Source organism: Rissa tridactyla, chromosome Z, assembly GCF_028500815.1.
Source record: "Rissa tridactyla isolate bRisTri1 chromosome Z, bRisTri1.patW.cur.20221130, whole genome shotgun sequence".
NCBI classification, from domain to species: Eukaryota; Metazoa; Chordata; class Aves; order Charadriiformes; family Laridae; genus Rissa; species Rissa tridactyla.
The window spans coordinates 24,444,326-24,457,918 of record NC_071497.1 but is presented as its reverse complement, the minus strand read 5'-3'; the positions used below and the strand labels follow the sequence as shown (position 1 = coordinate 24,457,918).

The 13,593-nt window shown below is 42.6% G+C and overlaps 1 protein-coding gene across 1 annotated transcript in view; it reads left to right on the top strand.

Moving 5' to 3' along the window:
- Positions 1-519: 519 nt before the first annotated feature.
- The window catches only part of CAMK4 (calcium/calmodulin dependent protein kinase IV), a 172,622-nt gene continuing 159,548 nt past the window's right edge, over positions 520-13,593 (top strand). The window contains exon 1 of the mRNA XM_054185910.1: positions 520-793. Within this exon, the coding sequence (XP_054041885.1) occupies positions 615-793 (179 nt within the window). The 5' untranslated portion in view covers positions 520-614. The remainder of the gene's footprint in view (positions 794-13,593) is intronic.

Genomic DNA, 13,593 nt, shown 5'->3' with positions numbered 1-13,593 from the left:
CACACCGGGACGCCGCTCCTCCCTCCGTGAAGTTGTCTCCCCCCCACCCCCGCGGAGCCCGGTCCCGCCGTTCGTGGGGCTGAGGGCGGCTGCGCTCCCGGTGACCGCTTGTGGCAGGATGCTCTTAGCGAACGGCAGGGCCCCCGCCCCCGCCGCCCGGCCCCGGGGATCGCTCCCTGCCGGCGGGGACCATCGCCGGGCGCCGGAGCGGACGGCTGCGGCCACCCTCGGCTCAGCGGGGCCGGGGAAAGGGGGGTCCGGGGGCGGTGCGACCCCCGCCCGGGGCGGCTCCCTGCGCCGTGCCCGTCCCCCCGCTCCGCCCCGCCGGCAGCTCCCGGCCCGCCCCGCCGGAGGAGCCCCCGCCGCCCCACCGGGCTGGGGGGAGCCGCCGCCGCCGCCGCTCCAGCCCGGCCCGGCCCGGCGCGGCGGGGGGGGGGAAGAGGAGGAGGGGAGAGAGAAAGAGAGGGAGGGAGGAAGGGAGGGAGGAAAGGAAGGAGAGAGGGAGGGAGGAAGGAAGGAAGCAAGGGAGGTGAGGTGCCGCCGCCAGCCGCCTTGTCGCTCTGCTTTCTGCAGCCGGCGCGGAGGAGGCGGCAGCCCCCGGCAGGCGTCCCGGCATGCTGAAAGTCACCATGCCCTCTTCCTCATCATCGTCGTCCTCATCCTCCTCGTCCTCATCCTCCTCCGGCTCCTCGGCCGCCGGCCGCCCCGCGTCCGCCGCGCCCGACTACTGGATCGACGGCTCCAACAAGGACACCCTGGCCCACTATTTCGAGCTGGAGTCGGAGCTGGGACGGTGAGGCGGCGGCGGGACGGGACGGGGCGGGGCGGGGCGGCGGGGGGCCGGCGGGGCCGGGGGGTGTCGGGGCCGGGGCAGGTCCCCGCTCCCCGCCGGCGCTGCGTCGCCGTGGCTGGCGAGAGCGGCAAAACTTTGGTTTGTGTGAACGCCGTCGGGAGAGCGTGCTGGCTGTCCCCGGCATGTCGGCTTTCGAAGGAAAACTGACACCTCCCGGGAGCCCAGCTGTGCACGTCCCCCAGAGAAACGAGTGATTTTCAGGAGAGGGCATCAGTCCATCTCGGTAAAGGCTGGTCCACTTGAGCACCCTTACGTTAGTCAGGTTACCTGTGTATTTGCAGACTCGAGACCTGATGCTGTATGAGCTGAATGGTAGGCATCACTTCGAGAGCGCTAAAATGCCAGCGTCTTCGCAGCCTCGCTTCATGCGAGACCTTTTAACGTTATCGCCATTATCAGCACCTTTAGACCTTGTGCTGACAAAACTCCCACCCGAGACAGGAGTCCGTGAATAGGCCTCTGTAAGCAGACTCTTTCCATTGGAGTGCAGTGCAGACGAGTGAGCTGGTATGTGTTCATTCATGAATTCTGCACTACTGCCCTGATGCTTCTGCCTGGCAACTTAGAGGTCCCAAGTGTTTGTTTTTTTTTTAAAACTGAAGTCCAGTGCAAAATGCTGTTGCCTGTATCTAGTGTGCAATTTTTACTCCCTAAATACAGTTGTCAGTTCATGTTGAATTTGTGGGTAGAAAATACCATTAAAAAAAAAAAAAGCGGAAAGTGACAGCTTTTTTAAGGGTTTGCTGTAGATGACTTCAGTCTGTAAATCAGTAGGTAACAAATAGCAATTGTTAATTTTGCCAGTGATAGAGTATTAAAATCCTGGATGACCATGGGAAATTTGCAGGTAATAACATGGTTGCCTTGGTACAGTATTTTTGCAGAAAAGGAATGCATTGAAAGTTACTGCTACCAAGCATACCTGTACTGTAACTGATAGGGGCAGGAGCGGCTGTAAAAATACAATATAGGATCATCCTTGGCTTGCTGGCTACGTCTTAAGCATCTGCTGCTACCTTTTTGCAACTATTGCTCTTCATGCTCGCCAGATTTAAATAGGCATAGGTTTATGTACGCTTACCACATTTGTACTTGACTTCACTGTACAGCTATGCAGAAACATATAAAGCAGGAAATACTGTTGTGTCAGTTTTGTGTCCAGAATTGACAAAAAAAGTGTGTGCTGCTGAGTAACGGCAGTTAATACCAGCTCTGTCACCTGAATTAATACTGTCATGTGTGGTCTGCCTAGAATCCTTTCAGCATGTGTGCTAGTGACTGTGAGCTTCGTTTAAGAATAGTCTGTATCAGTGATACATGATGGGTTTATTGCGTAGCTTGGGAAGGGGTTTTAAAACGTGAATTCTCCTGTCTGAGAAGGGGGGAGTTAATGAAAGCTGAGGTGTAGTGGGTTTTTCTACCTTGCAAGGTGAGACAGTAGATGCTGAAACCCTAACAAAAGGTTTGAATAAGGAAGGTAACCACACCCAACTAGTGTAGAGATGTGAGCAACGAAGTCTGCTTTGATGTTGGACAGAACTAGGAAATAAGATTTAAAACAAAAGCAGAAAGAAAACAGGAGATAAGAACCGCCTTAATCAAAGACCATGAGGTAGGGAAGGGAGAGGGAAGAACTCGGAGGGGTATGGCAGCAAGATCTCGGTCCTTAGGTCCCAAGGCTAGCCTTGAGATCCATTCAGAGCCAGCATCCAGAGCGCTGATGCTTATCTCAGACTCCCCCAGGTCTGTTTTAGCAAATCTGTAAGGGAGATCCAACAATCCCTCTTGGTTCCTAAGTGTAACATAAAACCATTTTGTTTTATCTTGGTAACCTTGTCTCCAACCTTTTAATTTTGGAGGTGACTTTGAGTGCGTCTACAAAAAATATTCATTGCTTAAGTTAGTGGTGGTGAAAGAATATCAGGTGAGGCTGAAAAACATAGGTATGTGATCCCTTTAGATGCAGTAGATCAAAACAATACACTAAAATAAACAACATGAGACACGACCCTAAAATATCTCTAACAAATGCAGGAATTGGAGATGTCTTTTGTCAGACTGCAAAGACCTCCATTTGGACAGCGGTTGCCAAGTATGGGAGTTCCCCTTTGGAAGGAGTGCCCTTTCTGCAAAGTATGTCTGGCAAATCCCTAAGCCATCATAGTCGGTAATTCTTGCTTGTAAGACCAACTAAGGAGTCACGGGAGAAGATGGGGAAGGTCCTGCCACCAAGAAAAATAATAAATGCCTAAAAGCTTGGGTAGGAGCAAGCAGCCATCTTTCAAGAGCTGAGTTCCACACGCATCAGTTCAGGTGTCTGTGCTGCTCAACACGCTCATAAATAAAGGGGTTGAACAGTGATATTTGCTGGTTTCACTAAATTATTAAGGGTTTTAAAGACAGCGTTGCCTGTGAAGAGTTGCAGAAAGCCCTTAGTGGTCTGATAGGACCTTTAAATGGTGGATGAAGTTCAGTTTAGATAATTAAAATGGGGGTGGAGGAGAAACCGCTTGGTTGGTTGCTTTCCGTAGCAAATCCTGTAGTGAGACGAAGACAGAGATCTCTGGGCCCACAAGTGGTGTGAATGGAACACCTGGTTAGAGGTGCCTGTTTGCTGTTTTCTTCTTGTTTGCTGCAAGCTCTGCAGACCATCTGACAAAGCTAGAGAGTAAAAATGAACCACAAGAGGTAAGGCCATTTCGCTGCAGTGTGTAGCTAAGTGGTGGAACTCCTGGCCACTGGATGCCATGGACACTGACAGTGCACATGGGTTTAATGGGCAACTGGGCAAGTCTGCGTTCAGGAAATGCAGTCAGACTGATTAAACATGAAGATACTAACTATTGAACTGTAAATTGTTGAATGTTAGGAGAATATTCTTCACAGTATTGATACAGGTTTTTTCTATTCTTTTATTCTTCTCGAGGCGTCTGTGTTTGGCCACTGTTAGAGACAGTATCCTGGGCTAGGCAGGCTTTTATTCTGACCCAGGACAGCTATTTTCATGTTCAATCGAGTGCCTGGCTAGTTCACCTTCCTTTTAGGCCATTTCTGACAAGGGATTTTGTGTGTACCACGTAACTGAAGTTCAGAATGCCGTAAGGATTAAATTTTGGCCTTTGTTTTACAGGAAGTATCTGTTCCTTTTCTGAGGTTGCAACATTGGTCAATTGTCAGCATTGGAATTTTGTTCTGAGTGTATTTAATCTGAAACCATATTTTCCACACTCCACTGGAAAAAGATTTTAATAATTTTAGGTGCTAAACTTGTATGTTTCTTAAAGACTAAAACCTTTTGTTAGCCTTATATAACCTATGCTGTATCTTTTGGCACAGAGTTTCTGAATTGAGGATTAGTCTAAAGATGGTATTTGAGTGAAGACAAAATTCAGTAACAATTCTTTTGATACTCAGCAATATTATAAAAAAGGAATTTCTCTTTTTTGGAATTTTAGTTAACAGAATTTTACTTAGCGTGCACACTCTGGCCTAACTGCACCACACTATGTAGCTATTGGAGTTGAAACTGTCTAATGTTATTATTGTAGGCATATTGCAGATCTATTAAATGGTCAAGAGCAGCTGGAAGTATTTTCAACCAAATCCCTAAGGCTTTCTTTCAGTTTAAAAGGTTAAATAACATAATAATATTAAAAAGAAAAAAAAAAAAGAAAACTTACAGGCATTTTTCTTTGTGTAAGAATGATAAATTAGAATCTTCCAAGGTTACCTTTTCCTTCACGGGCAGTCTGTCAATTGTGTGATCCTTGCTGAGGACCTGAAACTGAAAGGAGCTCAGTACTTGCAACTTACCTTGAATTGACAGTGTGAGATGAATCATAGGTGGTTTCTGTCCTTGAGTTCTTCGCACATCCAGTGTGTGGTTTGAACTCAAGACTTCAGCGTGCAGAATGACGTCTTACTCAGTCAATCCTATTTCTGAGTGCTCTCATAGTAGCATCTACTTTTGTAATGGCAGTAGTAGATGGAATCAGGTAATTCCTTTGTATAAGCATCATTTTATTTGCACTTGATGCTTTGAAGTTCAAACAGTTTTTGCTTTGAAAATATGCCAATTATTTTCCCTTCCATTCCTTCATTAAAAAAAAAAAGGGCCTTTTCTCCGTTCATCTCAGATGTCATTTGTTACACAGACTGCTTGCCATGTTTATTTTGAAAATCACTTGCTCATTTTGCTTTGGGGTGCATTTAAAGTAGGTCAGTCCCTCTTTCAGTTGCACTTTTGCTTACTTGCCTGTGACTTTTAGTACCGGACCTGAGGATTTTCCAAAGAGATGCAGGCATGCTGCTGACAGCACGTGGTGCCAGCTGCCTGAACATGAGCGTGGGGTGCTTAGCTGAACTAGGATGAGAATTATCTTTGAGCAGAAACTGCCTGCGTAGATTTGACTGTCCTCCAGGTCACATTGTGCCACAAACTGCAACTTGCTTGTTAGCCTCACACCTTCAGGCAAGCAGCAAGCATTTTCATGTGGAGACAGTTCCTGCTGATAGGGAAGGTTGTTGAAGAGGTGGGTCTGAGACCTCATTTGAGACTGTTGTGGTAGGTACGTTGGACCTTCCTTTGAGGTAGGAAGATAGGAGATACAGAGGGCATGGTGTCCTTTTGGTGCTGGCCAAGGGGGCAGGTGGATGTGGAGAATGGTCGTCTTCAGGCGTTGCACCAGCCAGCGTAGCCCCAGTTGAAGATTTTTGCTTCCTTTTCATCTTGAAGGGGTTCAGTCCACCACCTCCTCTTTCCCCTTAAAAGATGTCCTAAGCATTTGACCGCAGGCTCTTCTAGGGTGAACAAGCATCTTGCTCCTTCTGCTGAGGCAGTGCTGTTGTGAAGAAGACAATCCAATACTAAATTGGCCAGAAAGACGATGTCAGATTTTTGTTAAGCAAGACACTGCTCTAAAAGGGGGGAAGTCAGTCCCTATCAAAATGCATGTTGATCTACAGAGAGTCATAAATAAATACCAATACCAAGCAGTGAATGTTTTCTGTGGAAGCTCTATAGCTTCTAAATCCAGTGTTCTGGATGAAATTCCTCACTTGGGTACCACTAACCAGAACTTGCAATGTATAACCTGGGTTTTGACAGCTAAAATTCTTTACTCAGTGTCGGGAGAGTATTTTCTTCATTTTTGTCTGTTTCAGTTCAACAATTGGTTGGTTCAGAATTAAAAAACTGGGTGTTGCAAAAGCAAGCAAAGAAAATTTCCTCTACCATTCCTCTGTAAATAGAAAACAATTGAGAGTAGATATACCCTTTCACTTGAGGCTCTCTAAACATGGAGAGAAATGTGCTCTTAGGGTAGATATTTTGAACCTTGCCATGGGAGATTGTTAGTGACTCTGTTGTCCAAATGCCTATCTTAGGCACTAAGTTACTTGCTCTCCCTGCACATTTCTTAGTTAGAAAAGAAGAAAGCTGTTTTTTTAGTATTCACTGTCACCGTTGACATTCCGTTCTTGTTAGAAAATGAGTTTTGAGTTTTAAGTTTTACAGTTGTTCAAATCCATTTACATTGGAATTTGTGGCAAAACCATTGTTCTGCTGCAGCCAGGAGTTTTGCATTGAACTGCAAACTTAACACCTGCTTCACCAGGTCTCAGAAAATAGATGATAAAATACGCATTTTTCACAATAGCTTATGTGTTTATCTGATTCCTGTTAATACTGTGACTGAGGCTTTGTTTCCGTCATCCATGATGGAAAATAAGTTTGTTGATTCAGTCAGCTATGGACAAGGTGTTTAGCTGTCAACGCTTGTAGACTGTCACGTCAGAGAACTAACACTGGCCTGCTACATCTGTAAGTAAACAGATTACTTGGCTTTTAGTACAATCAGTGATATCTAAGTCATAACTGTATTACCTAAAAATTAGTCTGAAACAAGCTTTTCTTCTTCTAAATATGAACTTAAGTAGACTACTGATAATGGCACACGTTTACATATTTCCAATTACAGAAGCACTGATATTTTATTCATAACATTGTAGTGCGCCATTCCTATTTTTAAAAGGCAATTTGTAGGTGTGTCTGTCTACACACTGAAGTTTTAACTTGGATCGGGAGTGACTTTCGTGGAACAAGCGTCCCAGTGATCCCCTCTCACTGTGCTTTGCTTTGCATCAAGGGGCGTTCTTGGAGAGCAGAGAGCAGGCTGAGTGTCGCTGAACCAGAAGATGCGGTTCAGGAGCACTTAATCCACTCTAACCTTTTGTGGACGTTCAGTTCACAGGGCCAGATCAGGGCTCATCTGACGTAAAACCTGCAAAAAGTTTGTGTGATGGTATCGGCACGTTGCCACCATGTGTTACACTGGTGTGCTCCTACTGCATGGCGCTACATGCTAGTGCATACCTAGATTATATGTCCTAGTGATACTGTATTTGAATCTATCTGTAGTTAATCTGCAAGTTGATTAATAGGATGCTTGTGATATCATATGCACAGGTCAATGTCCGTCTGCTCAAGTTTTAATTAACTTGGAAGCTAAAGGGAATGTATATTATATGAATCAAAATTCAGTACTTAGAGTGGGCAGCGAAAGAGAAGTCATTGCAGAGTATTGCGTTATCTCTGTACTCTTTATTATTCTATGTACTTAATGGATTGTTCTGTCAATAAATTGAGTCGTTACATTTTTTTTTCTATAAAAGGAGTGCTGGAGCAGTTTTGAATAGCTGGAATGAATAGATGATCATTCTGTGTAATTTTCACAGGTTTCTTGTACTTAAAAAAGAGCTATTAATACTGAAAGATTATATTAGAGGATTGTTATTTCTTTATTTTCCAGTTATTTTTTCTGTCGGCCACTGTACATTTTTGTCATTGGTTTTGGTTATCTTTTTAAAGCTTGGAGAAGAGGAGGCTGAGGGGAGACCTCATTGCCCTCTACAACTACCTGAAAGGAGGTTGGAGAGAGGTGGGTGTTGGCCTCTTCTCCCAGGTGAATAATGACAGGACCAGAGGAAATGGTCTGAAGCTGCGGCAGGGAGGGGTTAGATTAGATATTAGGAAGAATTACTTTACTGAAAGAGTGGTCAGATGCTGGAACAGCCTGCCTAGGAAGGTGGTTGAGTCACCATCCCTAGAGGTGTTTAAGAAACATCTAGCTGTGGCACCTCAGGGCATGCTCTAGTCGCAGAGATTGTAGGGGTGGTTTGTGGTTTTTTTTTTGTGTGTATCATTGGTCTCTATGATCTCAAAGGTCCTTTCCAACCAGAAGATTCTATGATTCTATGAAATGCCTTTACAGGGGAGGTATTTGTTAAAAAATCTGGTTAATTTAACCATAAATTTTGTAGTCCTTCATAAATTTTGTAGTCCTTATGTAGATAGATCATTTTAACTTCCACTGGAGTAAACTACTACTAAAAGTAAGGCTACACTTCTCTCTGTTCCTGACCAGCGGAGAGGAATTGGCAGCCCCTGTACTGCCTTGTAAATGCAGGTTTTGGACAGCTGGCTGCCTGGGGATGGTTGTATCGTAATCAACACACAGAGCAAGGAACTGTCTCATCGGTCAAAACACAGCACTGGAAAGAGCTGTATCTGAAATGATATCCTTCTCGATGGCTTAGGTACCTCAGCCCTGACTGCAAGGAGTGCACTGGAGAAGAGTGGGGGCCCACATGCAGCAAGTCTCTTTTGGATGCTGGCACTGCAATTGCTCTTTTCAGAAAGGGAACAAAGCTGGCAGAGTCAGTGAAAATCTTGAGGATTTTCCTCTTGGTTTCAGGTGCCTAGATGCCTTTAGGCCTCTCTAGGTTTGCAGATTATATTAAGGATTTGGCTCTAAATTACTGGGAACATATCTGAAGTAGAAAGTAGCATGAATTATAGTAAGAGTTTATATTAAGTTAAGCTTCTAGTGTGTGAGCTAGAACATTTTAAACCAGTTTGGGCACCTTCAAATGCAATGCAGGGTGCCCTAGATTTAGCTATTGTGTGAGAACAGGCTGCCCAGGGAAGTGGTTGAGGCACCATCCCTGGAGGTATTTAAAAGCCAGGTAGACGTAGTGCTTAGAGACATGGTTTAGCGATGGTTTTGTCAGAGTTAGATTGATGGTTGGACTCGATGATCTGAAAGGTCCCTTCCAACCCGGGAAATTCTGTGATTCTGTGAAATATATTTCTAACGGAGGAAATGAATAGCTCTTGAAGTAAGTACTCTTAAGAATACTGAAAAATTTTTTTGCACATAGACCTTGTAGGAGTTGAAAGCAACGGCGTCATTTGTGTTAATACGAGAATTGTCATATTTGAGAAATATTGCAGTAGTCTGCAAGGGGTCAGATATAACAAAGTCATCCTTTTAGCTTGTTGCAGAGACAGTACATCTGAAATTAAGTAGAGTATTTTCAAGTTCAGTGATTCTGGATGGAGGGCAAGTAAATTTACCGAAGCCCTGTGGTGCGAGAAGCAAATACGTGTTCATTCCACTGCGCCTTTAGGTGTGTGTCCAAGTGTACGTTGTATTGTGTAAGCGATTGTGATGGATGCAGTTTCACAGGCAGAATTCTGCCAGTAACAGATGTTTAAATGCTTGCTCACATAGTAAATAGCCACATTTGAAAAGACCACCAATTATGAATGGCAGCCAGTGAAAAAATACTCAGTTTCCATGTACGCCATCTGTGGAAGTCCAAGTACTTGCTAGGAAGGACTACCCCTCCTCTTCAGTCACCCAGATAAAAGAAGTTTTATCCTCCTGAATATTGTCCGAAAAGGTCAATCAGGAAATAAAAAAGATAGTCATCCCCTACCCTAGTTTTGTTTACAGTCCCAACAAATTGAGCTGACTTTATCGCAGTAAACCCAAATGATTCTTCTGTGCTCTTCTGCTAGTCAGAAGGTTGGCCGGGCTTTGGGAAAGTGATCTTCTGACACTGCACGTTGTGTGGGAAAAATTGCAAAGATTTGAATATTATTTTCATCTGTGTATGCACAAAACATCTGAACCGTTAGTGGGAGTTGAGATTGCATAAAAAGGAAGAACATGTACTTCCTTGTGCTTTCACAGTGAAGCAGAATATAAACATATAAACTTGCATATTTGCTGTTGACTTCTTCATTTAGGCATTTTTATGATGCTTCCTCTCTTCACAATAAGCAGACCTTTATTGTTTGAACAATCACTAATTTCACAAGGGATGTTCTTTTTGCAGTACAGTGATGGCTTATTCTGAGAAAGGGTAACCAAGTGTTCCGTGTATTTCCAAATGGTGATGCTGCTTTTCATTCTTGGTTTGTCTAATACCTTTTTCAATATTTATGGTTTCCCTGTCTCCTCCATTAAAAAAAATGGGTAAGAATGACAGCTTTTACAACTCGTCATTGATACCTTGGAAATACTCTTACATTTGTTGTTAGTGATCCTTCATTTTTCTTGCATTGTCCTCAGTGTCCTCAGCCAGTTGGTAATCACCAGAAAATGCATTTAAACTTAGAGGTTACTGCTCTTAAAAACTAAACTTGTCTCCACTTTATGAGGATCTTTTTTTTTGCTTCCTTGTTCTTTGGAGTCTGAGCTAGCAGCTCTGTGAAATCTGAGCTGGCGAATCATTAAGAATTTAATTTAGGAATTTTTGTGTTGTGGAAGCATGTTTTCCTGTTTTCACCTTTGCCTCGCTTTTGTACCTCAGTGTTAAGAAAGGTCTTTCAGAGTGACGCCTCTTTTTGCAAAACTGCACAGGGTGTGTTTTCCTGGAGTCTATCTGGGTTAGCTTTTAAACCTCTAGAAACTCATCTGAACAAGGCAAGAAAAGCACACTTCTTCCCTCCCCTGTTCCAAGACTGCAGTTTGTTGCCTATGACCCTTTCCCAGCTCTTTCTGACCTAGGAAACAATCTGTTTTGGAAGGTAAATGCATGTTGAGTTTGACAGGCTTAGTAGGGAAGGTTCTGCTCAGAATGATATCTCGGCTAGCGGCATGCTTTGGAGCAGCCCAGACGTACCGTAACTGCTGAGGATTATGTGTCTTAAGGACAGATTGACATTTCCCTTGAGTTTCACCTTCCTTTACTGTAGAAAGGTTGTGGTCATGCACGTGGAAGCCGGCTTTTTTTTTTCCTAGTTATCTGTGTTTTTTTAAGATCTATTAGCACGATGCAGTGGGAAAGATCATTGAAAATGAGCTCTCTGAGACCATTTTTCAAATGTGGGGGTTTTGATCAACATATGTGTTTTATATGCTCGATTTCTTAGACTATAAAATGTTCAAAACAGAAAGATGGAGTAATGGGGATATAATACTATACCAATACACCTTGCAAATGTATCTTTTGGTTAAGGAAGGAATGTAAAAATGGTGTCATTACTGTCATAGGTTACTATCACTTAAAACACACAGACAACTGGGGACCATCAATATTTGCATCTGTTGCCCAGAGAATAGATTGCTGAGGTGTTGTTGCTGTCCTTGTAAAGTAATTCTAGGTTAGGAAACCCTGCAACAACATGACTTTGAAAGGGACCATTCAATCTGTAGAAACCAAAGCTTTTGTCTCTTTGAATTTCACCTGCAGGGGATAACAGGAGAGAAATTATATGGCATAAACCACCAAAATACATGGTTGGACCTGTATGCTAATTCTGACATGAGTGAAGTAATCGGCTGAACGACATAATGCTGTAACTTATAAGTTGTCCTCCTTTCACATACAGTTATCTGTGCTAGAAGTCAAGAACCATAAAATGTAAAATAAAAGGGGAAAAAAAAATTATGAAACATGGTGACCTTTGACAGTTTACTATCTATTCATCATGGCTTTTTTTTTTTTTTTGGGGGGGGGGAGTGTAAAACAGTGGTAAAAGCAAGTCTAAGATTTATAATGCCCAACCTCAAAACCAACGACATTAAAATTAAAGCCCTTCAACACATGCATAGTCTGTGCGCCGATGCATACCTCACTGTGAGCATCCATATGCCACAGATAAGATGCCAGAACTGCAACTTTACCTCAGAATTGATGTCATCTCCACAGTCCTTTTCCCCAAACTCTCCTCACTAGAAACATGTGATGCTTCTCCACTCTGGCGTCTCTCCAGGCATCGTCAAAAAAAGCAGCTTCTTGGTTTAAGGAAGAGGCATTGTTCTAAACCAGGGTTTCCCCCCGCCTTGCAGTATTTTTTCCTTCTTGCAAGTATTCGTAGTTTCTTCTCAATTCAGATTGTCGTAAACACGCCAATATTGTTACATATTTATAGTCTTTTGATCTTTATAGCATATCCATGTCTGCCAGGTTCACTGCGTTTGGGAACTGATACTACATCTTAAAATACTCAGTTGATTGTGGTTTTATTCATGAAGATAACCCTGATTTCTCCACAGACTTTAGCAGAACTGAATACTGCATAAACAGAAATGTTCTACAAATGTCTTGATTTTATGTTTTCTAATGAAGCAGTGTGGCTGAGGGGCGTCAGTCAATCAGATCAATTGCCACAAATTGTGAATTGCTTGTTGACATTTGTTCATTTAATAAAAAGCTTAAACGCTGACATGAGTAGATAACAAATTCATGAAAAGAATTTTGGATTAGCTCAGAAATGAAAAGCAGGAATTCCAATTTAATCTAAATAAATTACTTGCAATGAACAATTTTTCACTCATGAATGAATGGAAATAAAAAAGTGTGCGAGATCTTAATGAATATCCATGGAATAAGAAGTCTGGTATTATCTTAATGTACTTCTGAAATAATATTCATATTGATTTTTCTTTAAATAATACTTGTTAACAGAGGCACGCTGCCAGTACCAAAGAAGGTGCTATGTGATTTTATTTTGTGCTTAGCTGCAAAAAAAATTTAATACTGTGTTGAAAGGAGTGGACTTCCATACCCCTTCTGTGTAAGGCTGACCATAAACTGTGCAGCCTTCAGTTAATAATGAGACTTTCTAGTTGCTTATATTCTTTGGAGATTAGTTGTTTCAATTTTATTCAAACTTGAGAAAGTAGCTCTTTCAGATTCTCTATATATGCTAGGTGATGTTTGCTGTTTCTGATTTATTAGGTGTCCTGCACCAGTCTAACATTGTGAATGAAAGAAAGTGTTTTAAGAACATGCTTTGGGCTGGAAATTATTTCAATTCCTTTGGCACACACTGTTTTTTTTTTTTTTTTTTTTTTATGTGGTGGTATTACATAGTTTTACACTTTTTCAGAGTAAATGGATTTCTTGGTAAGGCTTATAAGGCCTCAAGGTAAAGCCTGCCATGGATGAATACTGATTTTTTCTTTATTTTATTTTAACCTATTGACAAGTTTTATAGATTAATGAACCACAAATCTGATCTGGTATACAGTGCTCTACAGATGTTTGTTTTCCCAATGGAAAACGTTTGCTTGTCAGCTTTCCATATTGTGCAATAATGATTTGCTAAAATTGAACAGAAAACACGTTGAGAACTCTGACATCATTATCATAATCTAAGTTCAGAGACCTGTAAGATGCCTGTGCATGAATGTTTTTACCTGCTAGCTTCATTGGATGCCCCCCCGCTGCCCTGCCTTGTGCTGTAGGGCAGCAAGTGATCCATCTCTACAGATTCTCTTCAAACCTTCATGATTTTTTGGCTGATTAGCTTAGTAAAATTAAAAAGGGAAGGGCTGCAAAGTTGATCTTGTAATGGGAAGCAACACTTTATGGTGTACATACTGATGCTCATTTAGGAAATGGCTAATGATTTTGTTTAGTGATTTTAGGTTTTGGGTAAGAAC